At 49.0% G+C, this 20,567-nt stretch overlaps 2 protein-coding genes across 2 annotated transcripts in view; both read left to right on the top strand.

Annotated features, from left to right (window-relative positions):
* The window catches only part of LOC309848895 (uncharacterized protein), a gene marked incomplete at its 3' end in the record, with an annotated part of 31,043 nt that extends 12,237 nt beyond the window's left edge, over positions 1-18,806 (top strand). Inside the window, exons 2-3 of the mRNA XM_082700934.1 lie at positions 15,630-16,137; positions 18,797-18,806. Coding sequence (XP_082557060.1) covers positions 15,635-16,137; positions 18,797-18,806 — 513 coding nt within the window. The 5' untranslated portion in view covers positions 15,630-15,634. The remainder of the gene's footprint in view (positions 1-15,629; positions 16,138-18,796) is intronic.
* The window catches only part of LOC309848753 (uncharacterized protein), a 339,042-nt gene continuing 329,114 nt past the window's right edge, over positions 10,640-20,567 (top strand). The window contains exons 1-3 of the mRNA XM_082700734.1: positions 10,640-10,980; positions 11,397-11,454; positions 11,853-11,964. Coding sequence (XP_082556860.1) covers positions 10,904-10,980; positions 11,397-11,454; positions 11,853-11,964 — 247 coding nt within the window. The 5' untranslated portion in view covers positions 10,640-10,903. The remainder of the gene's footprint in view (positions 10,981-11,396; positions 11,455-11,852; positions 11,965-20,567) is intronic.

A 20,567-nucleotide genomic window follows, 5' to 3' on the forward strand; every position in this document is an offset into this window, starting at 1 on the left:
GTATCGGGCTCCCTGCTGAACGGGGAGTCTGCTTCTCCCTCTGCCCCTCCCCCCAACTTATGTGCTCTCTCACTCTCGCTCTCTCTTGCAAAAATAAATAAATAAAATTATGAGTTCCAACAGACAGCATCATGCCCTTTTGATGCCTTCAGGATCTGCGTCTTTTCACACACACACACACACACACACACACACACATCTGTACACACACAGTCCTTTGCTGGGTATCTCCTCAGAGCCTGAGAATTTGGTGGTGGTGGGGTGCGGATTCTTTGGTCAGGTGATAACCCAATAGAGCAAGGTGAAAGCCGCCAACCAGCTGTGTCTCTCACTGATGTCAAAGAAAAGATTGTAAATGGATTTCTAAGTCACTGTTGAGCAGAAGGTCTCTTTGGAAGGACCCCTCACCTTCCTCACGACTGCTTCCCAAAACGGATTACATTACTCCTGAGACATTGCCCAATCTTATTTGGGACAGTGAGTTCCTCGGGACATAGCAATAAGTCCTTCTGAAAAGAGAATTTGGAAATTTGAAGTTCTTCAGATATATTTCGGGTTTTTTCTTGAAAATGGTGCCAAAGGTTTCCTCTACTCCTGGCACAGCTGGTGTTGATGGTTGTGGTGGCTTCGTCTAAAATTTTGTGCTTTAAATGTTATGATCCTTGGGCGTATCAAACCTGTTATAAAGTTCATACTGGGGGCAGAGGGTCCATATTAATTAAGCAGTTGGGATTACCCACATTTGATATGGTCCTCTGAACAGCTCAGGTGGCTATATTAACTGCTTAGCTGTTGATGTCTTGAAGACAAGATTTCAGCGGCAGAATTTCTGGTGTTTGAGTAGATTATAATTCCATTAGAAATACCCCTGTAATATATTAGTAAGGTACTTTTAAAAATAATCTACATAGCATTCTACTTTGTGTCTTTCTTTAATTGGTATAAAATCAATGAGGCATTATTTCAGTTCAAATATCTTGGTGTGTTATTTTTTTTTTAAATCCCATTAAGCCATAGCTTCACAACAGATTTTGTGAAATCCTATTACTCACATAACCTCTAAAGTCAATGTTCCTATGTATTTTAAAAATCAAGAAACTCCTAATTATTTGAAAGAGTGTCTGCATTTTACATCACTTAGGGGCATGTATATTTTATGAGTTTATAATTCCAAACATAGAATAAATAATTCTATTAAATCCCAGTATTTTGGAAAAAAACAACATTAATCAGCTCTATAAATTATGGCATGATAAGTCGGATTGTTCCCTCTGTAACAGTGTAAAAGTTGCAAACATTTCATCAAGACAGGAACAGAGAGAGAGAAATTCAGATGGGGGAAAACTATGACCTCTTTGGCATGTGTCTTTTCAGGATGACATTTCAGAGCCCATCTCTGCTGGGCTGGTGTCTGCCCACCTGGCCACACAGTCGGGTTTGTTTTTGTCAGCTCTAGCCCAGATCTGCGTCATGCAATGCACACATTTCCTACTTCATTCATCATTCGCTATGTCATTCATGGTCAGAGTGGTCTCTCTCACAGTGATGGCTTATGGAAGTTGTGCTACGCCACGCCTTCCTTTCCCTCCTGCTTCTCTCCTTTGAAGTCCAGCCCACTGGCCCCTCCCTCCCTCCACTGCTTGCTTTCTCTGGCTTCAGAAATCCTGGGACAGACTGAACGGGAATTTGCACCAGAGTCCCAGGATAGGAGAAGCACCTGTGCCCAAGGATAGGTTAGGTTAGCACCACGGTCACCAACATACACCTGGGTTGCCTCCTTAACTGCTTAGTCTCTAGCGTGCTTCATTCAATAAAGACACCATTCAACAAACACTGGAAAAGTACATGAAGGAAGAATAAGCCAGCAGCGAATTGTGACTTTGTGTTCATGGGCACAATTAAGAGTGTCTGAACAGCCCCAATTCTCTGTTGGCTCTGAAAGTTCAGGCAGCTCCTCTTCCTGTGGCCTTACTTCTCCAGGGGACTGAAAAGACCCAAGGTAGGGATCAGTCCCTCCCCCTGGGACAGAAATTTCACATATGGTACCTCTGTTCATTCTCAACATGACTCTCCCTTCAGAGAAAAGAACCAAGGCTCAAAGGGGTTCAATCCACCCAGCAAGCAAGTGGCAGAGCCAGGACTCAGCCCAGAGCCGCCTGGTTCCAAAGTCCATGTCCCTCCCTCCCACCACCCACGTCACTAGAGAGGGAAATGCAGTGTGTCTGTGCCAGCCTCGTACCTACACTACGTGACAGTTGGGATGATAAGGAGCCCGACAATGACTGACCAGTACCATTACAACACTTTGCATTGTCGTCTTGGATGCTTTTATTACATATCCAAAAAGACAATTCATCAGGCAAAATTGTATTTGTTCAGTATTTCACTTTCAGTTCTGGCTTGTTTCCTTCCTTCCTGCCTTTACTTGTGTCCTTCTCGCCTTCCTTCCTTCCCTCCCTCCCGCCCTCCCTGCCTCCTTCCTTCGTTCCTTCCCGCACCATCACATTGTCCCGGACTGTAACTAAGGGTAAAGCAATTAGGCTTTACTCTGCCTGTTTAGGAGATGCAGTCCCTGGTTCCTTACAGAGAAGTCTCCTTCAAGACAACTGGGTGGCTCAGTCAGTTATGTGTCTGTGTTCAACTCAGGTCATGATCCCAGGGTCCTGGGATGGAGCCTCACATCAGGTTCCCTATTCAGTGGGGAGCCTGCTTCCTCCTCTCCCTCTACTGCTCCCATGTTTATGTTCTCTCTCTCTCTCTCTCTCTCTCTGTCAAATAAATAAATTCCTTTTTTTTTTTAAAAAAAAGTCTTCTTTACCAAAGAATGACAGCTTCCAAAGATAGAAGAAATGGTAGAATTAGGAAGTCACCATTTTGCAACTCCCCATGGAAAAACTGATTCAGGTAAGAGCCATCAATGAATGCTACAAGCATTGGGTAGAAGATTGTGGGGAGTAGGATCTTTGGACATTACCAAAGTATCACCCCACTGGTGACTTGCCAATTTTAAGAGAACAATATACTATCGCAAAGGCCAGTACTGGTGGCTGACAACTCAACCAAGGAAGAAAACTCAGTAGTATGCACACCCTGGTGTTGTACCCCCGACTCGAAGCAGCAGGAAGTATCCAGTATCACCCATAGTATTTGTTCCTGATATGTTTAACCTGTACTTAACCAAGGCTTTAGACCTAACTGCCAGTGTATAGGAAAGTCGATAGCTAGAATGTGGAGGTAATGACACTACAGGGAAACAATTAGACTTGTGGGACATTTGACAAGACAAACTGGCCTCGTCTCTCCAGACAATCAATCTGATAATGGAAAGCAGATTAATGCTTGCCTGGAACAAGGAGCAGAGGGGATATGACTGCAGAGAGACACAAAGGATCTTTCTGGGGCAACAGAAATCTGCAATTTAGATTGTTTTTTATTTGATTTGATGGGACACTTACATTGGTGCATACAGTTGTCAAAATTAATGAACAGTACACTTACAGCTGAATTTCTTAGGTCAAGTTACACTTTGATGCAGTTGATTTTTTTTTAAAGATTTTATTTATTTATTTGACAGAGAGAGATCAGAAGTAGGCAGAGAGGCAGGCAGAGAGAGAGAGAAGGAAGCAGGCTCCCGGCTGAGCAGAGAGCCTGATGCGGGGCTCAATCCCAGGACCCTGGGATCAGCGTCCCAACCCACTGAGCCACCCAGGCGCCCCGATGCCGTTGATTTTTAAAACAAAAACAAATTATCAGTGTCACAGAAGAAAGTGAAGCCATGGGTTCTTTATTGTCTTTAGACGATATTTAAATTGTCTAAAGACCCATTACAACCAGATATAATAAGAGAAGTTCAGCTAGATCTGGGCTTGAAGAAGAAGGGGACAACTAAGAAAGACATCTTGGGGATAATGAAGAGAATTGAAGCAAACCGGATGCTAGATCATCCTGAGAAATTTAAAAAAATTTCTTCTGCTTTCTGGTGGGGTAATGTTCTTATTGTTAGAAGATGCTTGTTGAATTATTTAGGAGAGAAGGGTCATAATGTCTGTAACTTAATTGCTATACTAGAAGCTATATGAGGACATGTAGAAAGAGAAAGCAAAGACAGCATAAAGTTATCAATAGTTTAATTCTGCAGAAAGAATTCACTGATATTTATTGTGCTAGACTTTCAACAATTCTGTACTTCTGAAATTTCCAAGAATAAAAATGTGGAAAACCGTGACTGCCATGTGAGTGGTTTGGAGGCAGTCTTCAGAGAGTCTTCTGGCCTTTGGTGAGATTATCTCTTATGGCAAGGAGCCACCCCTTTCCATGGTTTCTCCTTCAGGGGAAAGGACACTTGCACGTCCCTAGAGAGGCCTTTGTATCCTACTCTGTGACCTAAAGGGCTTTGGGCTTCACCCACCATCCGTCACTTCTCCCCACCACAATGCTGTTGAGCAAATACATGTGAACGGTTCTGTTAACTGCTTGAATAAATATTGCACCTCAACTAAAAAGAAAAGATAAATTCACTCCTGGAATCTCTCCATGAGAGAAGAGACGATAGAAGAAACTTTAAACACTTGCTTAAAGTTGAATGGAAACATGCGTAATAAGTACTTTAAAGGTAGGAGTTCTCTTTCAACATCAACTAAATGCGGTCACTAGGGCTCTGGGTGTGGAAGATCAGACTTATTTAATGTGATGATGTCTAGGATGTTATTGAGCTAAGGGAAGTGATCAAATTCTCCTCCTCTGGAAGGTCTAGCTCAAATTGCTTCTCTTGTAGAAAATCTTTCCAAACTAATCCAACCCATAACAATCACTCCCTCTCCCAGGTTCCACCTGTTCCTGCTATCTGTTTCAGCCTGTCTGATCCTAAGTCACCTGCTAGATTATTTAAAAATAACTTACATTTTCACATCTTCTCCTCCCAAAGCCAGGATAGGGTTTGATGGGGATGCCAAGCCCTGATTCTCCCGATATGTCTGTCTTCACCAGCACATACCCACCCATACTGTAAGTGCTTGGACAGCAGGGGCCAGGGCTAAGCCCCTTTGTGTTCCCAGTGCCCTGCACAGGGTCTGGTCCATAAATGCTTTAAAAATGAACAAGAGCTTTCCTCCTATCCCTACTGTACAGTCCAGAACATAGGGCAAGGCATGGGGGAGCTTCTTGTAGAATGAATCAAAGTTTCCAGGAAATTTGAGTTATAAAGTCTCTCTCTCTCTCTCTCTATCTGAATCTCTTTTTCTCTTTTGCTTACATGCACATGCATTTTCTTTCTCACCATTGGAACCCAGACACCACGCTGGCAAGAATCCCAGGATTAGAGTAAGGAGTAGAGGAAAGCCATGCCCACTAACCCCTGTCCAAATCCCTGACCCATAGAATTTGTGAGCATTATAAATTTTTTTTTTATGACATTGCATTCTGGCAAGATAGGTTACATAGTCACACTAAATGGAACATTCTCTTTGCTCCTTATCCTTCTCCACATCTCATCTAAACAAGGAAGTAGTACCCTAGGTAGGATTGTCAAATTAAATGCGATGTCCAATTAAATCTGAATTTCAGATAAATAATAAGTGATTCTTTTGGCATACATATGTCCCCAGTATTTCATGTAACATATCCTTTAAAAATCTTTATTGTAGGTGCCTCCTTAGCACAGTAGGCAGTGCATCAGTCTCATAAAACTATTTGTTTATCTGAAGTTCAAATTCAGTTGGCACTCCTTTATTTTTATTTGCTAATTCGAGGAACACTTACCTTGAGTCTCCACCCTGGACTTTTTCTCTACCCACACACAGTACTTAGGGGAGTCAACCTAAGTAGTCCAAACTTTATCCTGACAACTCTGAAATTTTTATCTCCAGTTCAGAAATCTCTACCAATCTCCACACCAAAACACTGGACTACCTACTTGATAACTCCACTTTTATAGCTAAGAGTCATCTCAGACCCAATCAGAATTGTTGATTTGCAACCCCTACCCCTTCCCAAGCTGTTGCTCCTCACCCTTCCCCATCTCGGTGAATGGCACTGACATCGACCCAGTTGCTCAAGCCCCCAAGGAGAGCGTCAGCCTTGATTCCTCCCCATCCCGTACTCTGTGTCCAGTCAATCAAGAAGTCCCTTTGGCTCAACGGCCAAAACATATTTCCAGCCCATCGCTGCCTCCTGGTGTCCCCTACAACCCCTCTGGATCAAGGCACACTCTCCTCTCACTTGAACAACTGTACTGGCCAACAAATGGCTTTCCCACTTCCCCTCTTGCTTCTCTATAACCCTCTCTACTGCAGTCTCCCCGCAGTAGCTGGAAGGATCTTTTTAAAGACACATCATGGAACTCATCTGCTACAAATGCTCTGATGTTTCCTCACTGCACTAAAAATAAAATGCAAATATCCTTCAAGATCCTTCATGATCTATTTCCTGTACCATCTGTCAAAGGACACCAACCTTTCTGTTCCTCAAACATCCTAAGGTCCCGTAGGACCTTAGGATGTTCTGCCTGAAGTACGGCACCCAGGTGGCTCATTCTTACCATTTCCGCCTCAAATCTCACATCATTTCTTCCATTTAGGCCTCCCTTACCTGGCCCCCCACCCCCTGCCCTTGTGTCTCCCAAGGCCATCAGCCTGGGGTATTTCCACCTCCAGGCAAAACCCAGTGCAACTGCTTTGGTTTTAGTTTGGGCCTGTGCACTGGTTTCTGTCCTCTTGCATTTGATCTTTTTTTGAAAACAGCAGAGAAACAGATTTTGTTAATTTCCTAATTCAACTTAAGAGTTCTGTCCATTCATATATGATTTGACTTATGGTTTAGCTGCCCACATTTGTTGTGATGGCTTATATAGGTAGACTTATTTCTACCATATGATTTTTACTTTTCTATTGATCATGCATTTTTAATGTTTCTTTCTTCCCATTTGTTCCCTGCCAAGGAGTTGACATACTTTCTTTATTCTCTTATTTCATCTTTTAGTTTGAAAAAACATATACTCGATTTCTATGATTTAAGGGTTTCCTGTAAAACGCTTTTTTTTTTTAAAGAGATTTTTATTTATTTATTTGAGAAAGAGAGAGAGAGAATGAGAGAGCAAGAGAGAGAGTATGAGAGGGGAGAGGTCAGAGGGAGCAGCAGACTCCCTGCCGGAGCAGGGAGCTTGATGTGGGACCTGGGACTCCAGGATCATGGCTTGAGCCAAAGGCAGTTCCTTAACCAACTGAGACACCCAGGTGCCCCACCTTTAAAACTCTTAAGCCCATGTAGGGACGCCTACATAGCTCAGTCTCTTAGGCATCTGCCTTCGGCTCAGGCCATAATACTGGGGACCTGGGATTGAGTCCTGCATCAAGCTGCTTGCTCAGCCCAGAGCCCACTTCTTCCTCTGCCTGCTGCTCCCCCTGCTTGTGCGCTCTCACACTCTTGCTGACAAATAAATAAATAAATAAATGAAATCTTTAAAAAACCCAAACTCTTAAGCACATGTAACTTACGTCTGAACTGAGTCTATTACCCCTCATAGAACACAAAATGAGAATCTCAGAATCCTTTAATGCTAAGTACCTTCAGTTGTTCTAACGATGTGCATTATCATGTCATTCCAACTTGTCACTAACATCTCCCGAAATGGCTTTTTCGTGTGTTTTACAGCTAATGGTAATTCAGATTTCCCGACATGTTGGCTAACTACTTACCTACCGGACTCTTTGTTTCCCATTCACTCCTGCAGGTCTGACTTCCTGTGCTGAAATAATCCTTCAGTTGTCCTTCCAGTAGCTGTTGTGGAGGAACCATTTCTCCATCCTTATGTCAAAAAAAGTTTCTCTAGCACCTTAAATCCTGGGCATAATCCACAGGTACGAAATTCTGGTGTACAGTCCATTTCTTCATTGCAACCAGAATGGCGAGATGTGTGAGACTTTGTGGATGGAATAAGGTGGTGTCTGGGCCCAGCTTGCTTCCCAGAGCAGAAAGCCGGGACCTAGCTTCGTGGTTTTCAGCCATCCTCCCTAACTGATGTCTGGGAACTCGGAAGCATTCAGGCCCCAGCTGGTCTTCTGGGGACCCCCGGGATCCTGAGATCATGCTGTCACACCTGGGATATTGCCCCACTTCATCGCTTGAACACTTTTAAGCCAGGAATGTCCCCCACAGGGGTAGACCCCTAAGTCTTTCAATCATGCACCTGGTTGTCCATAGAAACTTTTGCAGTAGGCTCCTTCAGGTAGGTGCCTCCCCTCGGCTGTATCCATAGCTGTATCACACTCACAACTGGTTCCCATCCAGGCCCCTCGGGCTCTGAAGCTGCGGCAGGCACCACAGTGGGAGCTAGAGGTAGCACTTGAGGTGGTTCAGCATCTTGTTCTGAGGTTGGGGCTGTCGGTCCAAGAAGAGAAAGTATCAACCCAATGATTGACTTTTACATCCCTCCTAAATCAAGGAAAATTTCCCCACCGTTCAATGTTCTCTGAGTCCAGGAAGCAATCCCTAGAGGGTCTCCCCTGATAGCAGGTCATGGGCACAGGGATCTGAGGCTACTCCTTACTCCCGGCCCACCAGATGACGGAGGCTAGGTCTGGGCGGCCTCCGCTGTTCCCTGCACAGGTCTATATCAGCCACCCCCTGTCCTCCTCAGATCAGCATCTCTCTGGTTCTCCTCCCTCTACCCCTCCCCCTGCTTGTGCTCTTTTCCCTCTAATAAAGAAATAAAATCCTACAACAATACATAAAAGATTGAGCATCAAAGTGAACCTTGAGACCTTCAAGACCTGGCCAGAAACACCCTCCTGTGTGTATTTCCTTGTCATCTTTCTTCTTGTGTTGATGGCGTCAGAGGTGCATGTCATCCCAAGGAGGGAGAAGGCCGATGGTGGAGAGACTCTGGGCTCCTGAAGAACACAGAAAGGATTTCAGTCTCTAATCTGAAGATCCACTCAGCACTGTCAAGGGGGGGACCTCTGTGGTGACAGGCTACCAAAACCTGGGGAGTTACATGGTCATTCAGCGTAATGTAATATAGCTCCGTACAGCATGTTGAAATGACCAAGTTCACTTGAATAGTGATCAGCCTAAAACCGTTAAAGAGGACCAAAGAGGCACCTGGCTTCCTCAGGCACTAGGATCCTTGATCTCAGGGTTATGAGTTCGAGGTCCACATCAGGCACAGTTAACTTAAAAAAACAAAACATAAGACTTACACAGGACTAAAATCAGTGAGGCTCAAACAACGGAGCTGGTCTGTGCTGGGACAGATCCTGTCTCCCGTTCTTTCAGCCACTGGGCACTGCGCACTCAGATGGTGCCAGTGCTTATCAGCCCAGCGGGTTCTCCTCGTGAGAGCTCAGGGTCTAGAGGAGAAGATGGACAAACGAGAAACCAAAATGTGAACAGAAAAAGCGATTGCTCCACAGCAAAAGAGCAAGGGACACAACTAAGGCCCGAACTCCACCTGGTGAGGGGTATGACAAGGCTGTGCTGAGATGACACAGAGAATTCCTGCCGGAGGAAAAGAAGGAGACAGCCCTGCAAAAATGCGAGTGCATTCCACCTGGCGGATGGCACCATGGAGCAGAGGACTGGAGGTTAGAAAGGGGGCCAGGGTGGCCAGAGAAGCTGAGGAAGGACCAGAGTGGGAGGGGAGGAGGGCCAGGGCCCGGGAAGTTGGTCAGTATCAGTGCCCTTCTCCCAGGGCTGTGTGACCGCACTTCCCCACACTCAGTGGCTGAACCCACAAACGCTGCCTCATGGTCTCAGGGGATCAGGAATCCAGCAGTGCTCCGCTGGGGGGCTCCTTCCAGAGTCTCTCCTTAAGCTGGGCTGCTGACAACACCAAGGGACAACCTGCTTCACCGAGAACCTGAGCAAACTCAGGGGCATGGGCTAGATACAGCCCATCTCAAAGACCTGACTTCTTCTGTCTGCTGTGGACCCACAGGGCTGGGCCATGTGAATATGTCTGTATCATGGTTCAACCTAGGGGCTTGTGCTCCAGTGTGAAGATCAGAGAGAGAACATGGGTCCAAGTCAACATGCGGCTGGGCAGTGAACTTTTAGAACGAAATCTCAGAAGGGCCTTTGGGTCATGTTGCCACGTTCTGTGACATGGAAGTGAATCACCAAGTCAGGACCACACTCAGGGTCACAAAAACATGTCTACAAAGGAGTTGGGGAACCAATGGAGCCCCTGAAGGGACACTGTGAAGATCCCTGCAGGGTCCGGGCCTTGCCCAGAATCAGACTCGTAGGGAGGCTTAGCAGGCTTGAACCCAGCTCTTTGAGTGTCCTCAAAGTTGGGGTCTGGGATGCAACCTAGCCATTCACTGGGGGCTCTGTAAAAGTTTTTCTGGAAGGAAGTGGCTGTCAGCCTGGAAATGTGATCGGGCTGAGGGTGATCATTGATATCCTAGAGCGGAGACATATGCCAAGGTTCTTGTCTGAGGAGGATCCCGGGTCATGGCAACCCACTGGATGGACCCCTATCTGCATCACACCCTTTAGAAAGGAGAGAATGGCCTGCATCCTGGAACAGGCGGTCTCTAGGGGTAAGGGTACATTCTGACCATCAAGGGCCAAGACTCCAGTCCCCTCTTTAGGGTTTGCGTTGAAAATTTGAAGCCTAAGACCTTGGGAAGCTATTACCCAGCCCTCTGTAAGTGGGGCTGTCCTCTTCTGGGACTCCAGAATGTGAGCACCGATGAACACATGTGTGCACACAGGAGCTTGTGTGCTGGTGCACACAAACACACACCCCAGGAGGGACTGTGGGGTGGGATCTGATGAGTAGCAGATTCCAAGAAGTTGACAGGAGGGAGGAAATTGGGTGGGAGGTATTTCCTACATGTGACAGCACTCCTCTAACATCATAGCTATTATCCAACCTATGCCTGTGGACATCTGATAGAAAGACATGCTGGAATCATCCATATTTGGCAGAGAAGGGACCATCCCTGTCAGGCACAATGGCTTATCTAAGGTCCAAACCAGGTAAGTATAGAGACTTGTGTCTGAAACCAGGTGTGTTTGCAAGCTGGGGCCCTGGCTGCTCCCAGACCTTCCCTGGGGGCCTGTTCCGAGGGGTGTGTTGGGGTCACTGTGTACAGATGAGATGTGTCCTTGCATGCAGAAGGGGGATGAGGAGATGGCAGACCGGAGCACTGATCGTGTAGGGGTCCAACCAGGAGTGGGCCTTGGTAGGGGATCACAGGAAGTGATGTCACTTCCTTGACAACCTGCCCCCAGAACTTGGAACCCCTGCAACCAGGCACCCACATTCTAGTCCGGTAGCAGGGTTACTGGGCTCAGGACATCTGACACAGAAAGATGTTTTCGTGTTGTGTGCCGAGTTTCCGGGGCTCTGGGTGTCAGAACCCCCAGGAAAATGGCTTGTTTTCATGTTGCAGGCATTGGCTGAAACCACCCCCACGATGCCTCAGGATATTTCGAGGGAGACGCCATAAGGTACTTACTTCTGAGGAGACTAGGCGATGCCCACCTCTCTGAACCGTCCTAAGGAAGCCCCATCCCTTCCTCTGGAGTTTGAGGGGAGGAGGGATATGTGGGGGTTCCCGCCCATGGGCTGGAGGAGGGTGAGCACAGTGGATACCCTGGTGATCCCTTCTTGTTCACACCAATGTCAGGGTGGGCAGGGTGCACCGGAGATTCCTGAGGTGCCTCTTAGCTGTGCCAGAGCACATCCAAGGCCCTGAAGCTGGGCCACGTTTCTCTCCTTGGGGGAGGGCTCTGCATCCTGGGCTGTGGTGTGTCTGGAATGGAGCGCCCTGGGTCTGAAGACCAGCAAAGGCCTCCAAACAGGGCTCTAAGGCCTCCTGCCTGGCTGCTGGGCACTGTCTTTACAGAACGCTCCAGAGGACATGGTGGAGGAGGTGAACGAGGAGAATCCTTGCTCTCCTTCCTCCAAGGACAAGAAGCCACACAGGGCCAACAGAGTCTGGCGCTGGCTCAGGGTGAGTGCAGGTGCTGGGGAGACCCGACCCCTGGGGCACTGATGCAACACCAAGGGCCCCACTTCCTAGAAGCCAGCCTGGCCTCCTAGAGTCCTGAACTCCCATGAATCTGCATCCCATCTCTTCCCCAAACTGGCCCTCATGGTCCTGCCCATGCCTTGGACAGAAGCACAGCCATTGTCCACATACTTATAGGAGTATCATTAAAGAGACTTTAGACCAGGTCTCATCCCGTTGATCTAGACTCCTTTTGCCCTGGCCTAGGCATTTTCCTAACTCGTGCTCCCAGGTGCCCCCACTGGCCCACAGTCCTTCCTCAAGTTCTTCAAGTATTGCAAATCATCATTTGCAAGAATGAGTTGGGAAACTCTGATCCAAAGAGACATGGGGCCCATGGTACTCTGTCTCTTGCTCTGCGCTTTGGTATTGATGGAACACATGGTTGGGGCCCCCCCAAGGACAGGAACAGGGGCCTCACTGCACTGCACTGCACGGCAGTCCGTAAGGCCAGTCATTGATCACAGCCATGGAGCCCTTTACTGGGGCAGGACTGGATGTAATCCCTTCTGTGGCCAATGCATAGTGCTGCATCCTACAGCCTCCATGCCCTCCAATCCTAAGCCCTCTTGCCTAAAACATCTCTGTGTTCTCATCTCAAGATATGTTGGGTGCCTGGGTGGCTCAGGGGGTTCAGCCTCTGCCTGCAGCTCAGGTCATGGTCTCAGGGTCCTAGGATTGAGGCCCACATCATGGGTCTCTGCTGAGTGGGGAGCCTGTTTCCCCCTCTCTGTCTGGCTGCCTCTCTGCCTATTTGTGACCTCTCTCTGTGTCAAATGAATAAATAAAATGTCTTTTGAAAAAATAAAAAGAATGGGCTATGTCATCAGAAATCACAGGATCCATGCCACTCACGCAGGGACATGCTATCGATACTCTACTCACAAAGGGTCCTGAGATTCTAGGAAGTTGAGACATCATTTCTATCAATTCTTTATATGGATACCAAGAACATTTTCTCTTTGCCTTAAAGGCTTCTTAACTGATTGGTTGATTGATGGATTTGAGAGAGAGACAGGGGGAGAGTGGGGAGAAGCAGAGGGAGAGACAGAATCCTCAAGCAGACACTGCCCTATGGACACAGCCAGCTCTATGAGGAACAAAGCCTCAGGACACGGAGACCATGACCTGAAGCAAAACCAAGAGCCTTAGGCTGAACCCAATGAGACACTGAGTCAGTGATTGTTTTTCAGACTCTGGGCTCTTTTGTCCCACCTCTTGCAGAAGTCCCTGAGATCTGGGGGCTCATTCTGCCCTCCAAGCCCCAACCCTCCTGGTGGCCACAGCACTGACTCATGTCTCCTCTGATTCACCTCAGGGGAAAAATGGTTCAACCAGGAAGAGGACGAGGACCTCACTGCTGATGGCAGAGCGGGCCAACAAGCTGGAGGACGCAATTGATCACCTGGTGCCTGCCATCCTCAGACAAGATCTACACTGTGTCCACACCTTTCTGGACACATACGACACCTTTGCCAGCACCGGGGAGGTGATGGACCAACTATGTGCAAGGTGAGCATCCTCCCCTGCCCCTAACTGTCCCGTGGGAATAGGCCAATGCCTGGTTGTGAGACTTTGGCAGGTCCCCAAGCTTCCCCAAACTTTCCCTTACTCCTAACTGGGGCAGAGGTATTATAGGGACTCAGTGGCAGGTGTCAGAAAGGACACCTGGCAGCCTGCGCCGGTGGAAAAGTCTGCTGGAGGGCCTGTGGGCATGCTCTTTGAACACTCCCGTGCCCCTCATGATGAAGCCTCTGCCTAATCCCTACTCTCACTGTGATCTTGAGCAGGGCTCCTTTGCCATTGAAAGGGAGATCTGAGATTCTTTCTGGGGTCTGTGTCTGGATGAATCCAGAACAATCATCCCTGGGGGTGAGCAGGGCCAGGCCCCCTCAGATGTTGGTGATGGGCTGGTTGGGGCCCTTTCATTCAGCAAGCATTCAGGAAGCCCCGGTAGGTGGAGGCGATTATCTCGGAGCTGAATGGGATCCCGGCACAGAACAGACAGCACCCCAGGGCTGCAGGCTAGTCGAGGGTCAGAGGGTGAGAGCCAACATCCGCAAACATCTCATGTGATGCCCCCTGGCCTCCTCTAGATTCGGGTGCTATTACTCCACGTATGAAGAGGTCAAGAGATCCCAGGAGCAGCGCGACATGTGAGTAAGCTTTGGCTGCTCCAGGAGGGCCTTCCCTCTCCAGCAGGGCAGTGAGGGTCCTGTGAGTTCAAGGGGCTGATGGACCTTCATGCACACCTCTGTGATTCCTGCTTTAGGGTAAATGTCTGAGAGCTTCTACTGGAAACTAGGAAGGTGCCCTGGGGAGCTGGGGTAGGTATGTGAGCACTGTGGGAGAGCAGAGGGGCATGGAGGACAGCTTCAACCTCTGAGAGGGTCATGCTCCATCCCTGCCACCTCCCAACCCTCTCTCTGCCCCAATTCTGGGACCCAGAACGCAGGATTTAGGAACCATCGTAGAGCAGTATGTTGGCACCTGCATGCTGGGTGCTCAGAGGGGGCTCAGGGAGAGTGGTGACCCAGTAGAGCCCAGGGAGCAGCAGCCATCCCACACCCTGTGGGAGGTGAGTGTCAGTGGAAACAGACCCACTCTCATGGCACCTAGTGACTGGGCAGAGGAGGTAACGGTGGAGGTATGGGGAGGGTCCGGGGAAGGCCTGGCTAGAGACAGAGTCCCTTTGTTCCCTCCTCGGTTGGATCTTCACGGAGCAGAGGCGAGTGCAGTGAGGGTAATTAAGAGGCCAGACACCACCCCTCCCTGGGCACATGCAGTGAATTGAAGTGGCTTGTGGCCAAGGAGACAGACTGAGGAGTGTGTCCAGCTCCCCTAAGAAGTCCAGAAATGATCACCCCATTGATCACGGACTCCCACTCCTAGAGGCTTTTGGCCAGCCCGCCGTCTGGGAGCAGGCCTGTCTCGGGCAGGACTGCCAGGTCGCAATTGGACAAGGAGTCCGACTGGTCTCAGGCAGGAGCTGACAGCCCAGGGGCCCAGGTTCCCACAGGGGTTCCCTGGGATTTTGGTTTGGATGCATACCTTGTCCTCTGACTTTTCTGTCTCCATGTCTGTCCCCAGGGCCATCTATGCCATCCTAAACACCTGGGTGGAAAAGTATCCAGAAGATTTTGTGGAGCCTCCAGAGTTTCCCAGCTTGCATACGCTGCTCGCCTACCTGCAGGTCTATGTGCCGGGCTCGGACCTGCAGCGCCATGCCCAGCTTCTGCTGACAGAAAGTCAATGCCCTCCCAGAAAGGCCACGGAGCCAGAGGCTGGGGGTGAGGAGGACTGGGGGTAACTGGTGTGGGCCTGAGGAGGAGGCAGGGTGGCCACCCTGAGGAAGCCTCCGTAGATTGTAATTGGGCCGAAGAGAGTGAGTCGTCTCAGATCCCTGTCCCCATGGGCTTCCGTCGGGGACACCTTCCAGGGGCTGGGTCTTGAACGCAGGCCACGCTGAGTGGTGGGGAAAGGGAAAGGCAAAAGGGAAGTCAATCAAGCTGATGATGCTTTCTCTTCTTGGAGCTACAGCACCGGCCCCAGAGCCAGATCAGGAAGTTGTTCCAGCAGCCCCTCTGGCACCCGCTGCACCTCTGGGACCAGGGCAGATGGTCGTCAGGGCCCTCGTTCACTTCTCTGCCACGGAAGAGCCACCAGGCCTTTTGACTTTCCTGGATGACCAGCAGGGTCCTGCCCCCGAGCTGCCGCCACCTGCCTCCGTGGAGCAAGCAGTCTCGGCCCCGGAGATGCCGCCCCCTGCCTCCGTGGAGCAAGCAGGCTCGGCCCCAGAGCTGCCGCCCCCTGCCTCCGTGGAGCAAGCAGGCTCGGCCCCCGAGCTGCCGCCCCCTGCCTCCGTGGAGCAAGCAGGCTCGGCCCCCGAGCTGCCGCCCCCTGCCTCCGTGGAGCAAGCAGGCTCGGCCCCCGAGCTGCCGCCCCCTGCCTCCGTGGAGCAAGCAGTCTCGGTCCCCGAGCTGCTGCCCCCTGCCTACGTGGAGCAAGCAGCCGAGCTGCCGCCCCCTGCCTCCGTGGAGCAAGCAGGCTCGGCCCCCGAGCTGCCGCCCCCTGCCTACGTGGAGCAAGCAGCCGAGCTGCCGCCCCCTGCCTACGTGGAGCAAGCAGCCGAGCTGCCGCCCCCTGCCTCCGTGGAGCAAGCAGTCTCGGCCCCCGAGCTGCCGCCCCCTGCCTCCGTGGAGCAAGCAGGCTTGGCCCCTGAGCAGCAGCTCGTGCTGGTTGGACCCCCAGAGCATATCTCCTCCTCCCCCGTCATTTCCTTTTTTATCATATTTGTGTTCTGTGTTCACCTCTATAATTACTTCTTAGATTTAATTTATTAAAGTAGAATTTGAGTTTACATAAAATTTTACTCGCATCCTTTGCAGTGGGATATGGAGGTTTCATTAGGTCCATTCAGGGTGTTGCACAACCATGTCGTTCTACGACGTTTCCGTCGCAGAGACACCGGCGCTCCTCATCGCTCACTGCTCTGTCCCTCGCCCAGTCCCTGCAACCGCTGCTCTGCTCTCTGTCTCCTCCACTTCACCTCGACTTGGATTTTCCTCTGCCTGGAATCCTACAATATGGCCTTCTGTGTGTGTCTGCAGAATATAAGCGTGATTCCCCTCTTTTCAAACTTTGTTATACAAATAACATTTTATTACATAGGAATGTTCCTGAAAGAACAAAGATCACGGGAAGCCCCCAAATGAACTATTTTCATTCTGAGCTAGGTTTCCCATTTAGAAGCATGCCTTGAAAAGCAGAAACCATGAGAGAAATGTCTGGGTCCATGAGACACCTTTACATGCTTTCAATTTCCCGGGTAGTCTGCGTTTCAACTATTCTGATGGGCATCTTATCAAATATTAAAATCATATCTTAAATATTCTCCTTTCTTGCTAACAAGTTAGGTCATAAAAGAGTTCTTTAGGCTTTATCCAGACTATGTCTATTTAGTCAATAATGATTTAAAGATGAAAAAAAGAAGGCACGTTCCTTCTACCAAGGAATAATCCCCCATCACACATGGCATCCTTCTTCCCTGCCTTTCCTCTTCTCAGGTCATGAACAAATGGACCTCAGTGAGACAGGAGTTGTGTAGAGTTTAACCTTTGCAGGTTCTTTTCATTACATACTACAGTGTTTGGGGTGGATTCACTGGAGGGTGGTTAATGCCCAGAGAAATGACCATTGCTCCAGCTCCTTCTTTCCTTGAGCAATCGGGGAGAGGTGACAGAACTCCCAGCCCTGTAGCTTGGGAAGCTGGTAGGAGGCACAGGTTTTAGTGTGTAAGGTTCTCATTTAGCCTCAGAAGGGTTGAGTTTGATGTGACGTAGTAACATCATAGAGCAAAGCCCAGGAAGCTACTATGTCTACAAGTCTATCACTTCGGACAGGTCTGAACTGGAGATGGTGATTGGCATTAAAAAAAGGAGGTGGATCTTCACATCACCATGGCAACAGCAAGGAGGGCTCTAGTTTGGGGGATTGGGTGGGGGAATTCTGTGACTTCCATTCAAGGGCAGGTCAGAGCTGCCTTCTCTCGAAGCAGGTCCAAACCCTGGCTGGGCTGTTTGAGCCTGCCACTTAACTGCACAACCTGTAAATACAGGAGAAACCAAACCTTAAACCATAAACCGCAAATAGGAACAGTTATTGTTGTTAGAATTGATTTTGAACTTTTTATGGCTTCACTTAACACCAAATGCACTATAAGTGGATAATAAATATTAAACAGAAAACCCTTAATGGCATGACAATACATTTTCAGAGGAATATTACTTAATGCATCCGTTGCTAGACTTTGCTTGGGGCTGGAGTGGCCCTCCTCCTCAGGAACTCTAGGGCAAAAATTCAGGGACACTGAGGAGTCTGGAAAAGAGAGCTGAGTCATTGCCCTCAGTTTCACCCTTTCAAGTTCTTATCTAGGGAAAAACCAGGCGTGCTGTGCTGCCATTCTGTTCAAGAGGGGAAAGAGAAAGGAAATGAATAATTACAAGGAATTGAAGAGATGCAAATTTCCCTTGGCTGCCAAGCTGCTGGTGGATCAAGATGTCTCTTTACAGAGGATTTTCATCCGGTTTAATTTGCTTTACTTTCAAGTGAAGAAAGGAGAGGATGTCAGAACACAGGAAACCATAAAGAGACAAACCCAAGGAATAAGAGGAAAGGAAAGAAAAACTTCTTGCTACTAAAAATGCAAGTTACTGCTGTTCTATCAGCAAAAAGAAACTGCACAAAATTACCATGGGAAGAAATCCTTTAGGGGAACCCCGGTGGCCATGGGGAAGTGTGTCTTTAGGTCCCCTGTCATGTTAATTCTCTCTACCTTTGCACCCCCACTTCCCTTCAGCCCATCTTAGGACTGTTTCAAATGACTACCCACTATCAGACAAGCCCCATATCATTGGCTAAAAGCCTGTAAGTAAGAAAAAACAAGTTCCCTTTTCTCTTTCACTGACTTGCTCTGGGCCAGGCACTGTGCTGGGCTCTTTGCACACGCATTTGGGTGTCTGGGTCGAGCTCACCTAGTTCTTCCCCAGGACAGAGGGCTGTTCGACTTGCCTGCAGGACCCATGAAGTGCCCTGCAAAGAGTCTGTTGGTGGGGGTCTCTTGAAGAGAGCCTCCCAGAGGTGAGAGAGCTGCTATTCAAGTTTTGAATAGGCTTCCTCTGAGAAACCTTCCTTGACCTCGCGGTGCCCAGTATCTAAGACAGAGCACCCTATATTTCCTATCAGAGCATTTACCACGCTGACTGTCCACTGTCCCCCAGCAGCCTGTGAGCTCCATAAGGCCAAGGGTTGCCCTGATTTTGTTCACCATTGTATCCCTGGGGCAGACCCCAATGCCTGCTAAGTAGTTGGGACTGGAGATGTAGCTGTTGGATAAGTGAATAAATGGGTCAGGGTCGGGAGAGGAGGAGTGTGTCCTAGAACTACTGAGATCTATCACCTGACATCTTCCTGCCCCCCTGAACATAGCCTCAGTAGAAGATGGTACAATGAAATAACCAATGGGAGAAGGAAGTGCCCCTTACAATTCAGAGGATGGTCTCGACAGGCTCCATGGGGCCAGCAACTTCAGCAGCCACAGGAAGGGGCACCTGTGTGCTCATCACCATTGGATCTTTGGATTTCTTCTGTGGCTTCAGTTTTGTGCATCCCCAAGGCTCTGGGGCAAGGATCATGGGCCTCATGTTCCCATTCCACTGAAGTAGGCCATGATAGAGGGCAGGAGTTGGCCAACACCAGGCCATATCTGGGGTGCTGATCATGAGCACATGAGGGTCCCTGATGGAGAGGGAAGACCCACATAGACCATTCCTTGGAAATGCTAAGGGTTGCTGTTTGGGGGGGCTTAACATAAGACTTAGCTGGCACGGCCTGGAGAAACCCAGATCTAACGATTATTTCTAATTTTTCAAGGTAGGCTTTCCTTTATTAACCTCATTCTGCTAGTGAGGAAATGGAGCCAAGAAGGCTAGGTTGCTAGCCCTGGGTCATAGAGGTGATGTCCGACTCAGGGTCTGGTGCTGGGCCCCTCACTGGCTACCTCTGTCAGTGCTGCTGGTACAGCTGCCCAGGTTCCACTTAGCCTCGTGGCCCCGAAAGAAAACCTGGCCTGGGGGAGACATAGGGGAAATGAGAGCCCACCAAGGAGGCAACTGCATCAACTGCGGGCTGTGTCCTGGGAAGAGAGTACCATCATCGCCCAGAGGTGGAATTTGTTCTGGAAAGCAGACGCTGTCGGCTGGCCCTGGCATTGTAGCCTGTGGGCAAGGTCTTGGTCAGAGGAGAGTATCTGGCCACTGGCAAGGCAAAATAGGGCATCCATCTCACACACCAAAGGAGATTTGTGCCAGCTTTTCCCTTGCACAGAAATGGGGAAGCGAAGGAACGATTTCAGTAATAAGCATCCGGGCTTCAGGTATTACCAACAGAAGCCATAAAATGGGTGTTTGGATGAGTTATCAGGGCACAAAGAGGCAAAAACCCAATTTAGGAGATGATGTCAAGTGGAGTAAATCCAAACTAATTGGCGTGCTGAGCCTTAACCACTGTAAAGGGAAATCATAACAGATCTTCGTTAAAAAATATGCGGAAGATAAACAAGCTGACTTACCAGCTGGGGAAATCATGATTACTTTTCCAGAGAGCTGCAGTCAAGGCCTGTGCCTTCAGTGTACTGGATTTAATAAATATTTGCTCAGAGTCCTTAGGTTTTGCGTGTTTGTGATGCTCCCGAGCCTGTGGCGGGCTGTGGATGGGCTCAGCCTCAGGCGTCCCCTTGGCTGGTTAACACCCTGGTCTCGTATTCATATTGTTCGGCTTGAAAAAGTGAGTAAGGTCAGTGATGTTCAGGAGGAGCAGGGGTGAACGAGACATCTCTCACAGAAAGACATGGATTTGGGGGGCATGACTCCAGCCTTTCAAGGACAAGGTCACGGACAGGTCTTCTGGGCCCTCGTCAAATGCTGGGGTCAATGGAGGAAAGCCACTGCCAGAGATTCCCAAACCCCAGATTCATGTTTGATAACAGTCAGA

The sequence above is a fragment of the Mustela nivalis genome, assembly GCF_964662115.1.
Source record: "Mustela nivalis genome assembly, chromosome: 15".
NCBI classification, from domain to species: Eukaryota; Metazoa; Chordata; class Mammalia; order Carnivora; family Mustelidae; genus Mustela; species Mustela nivalis.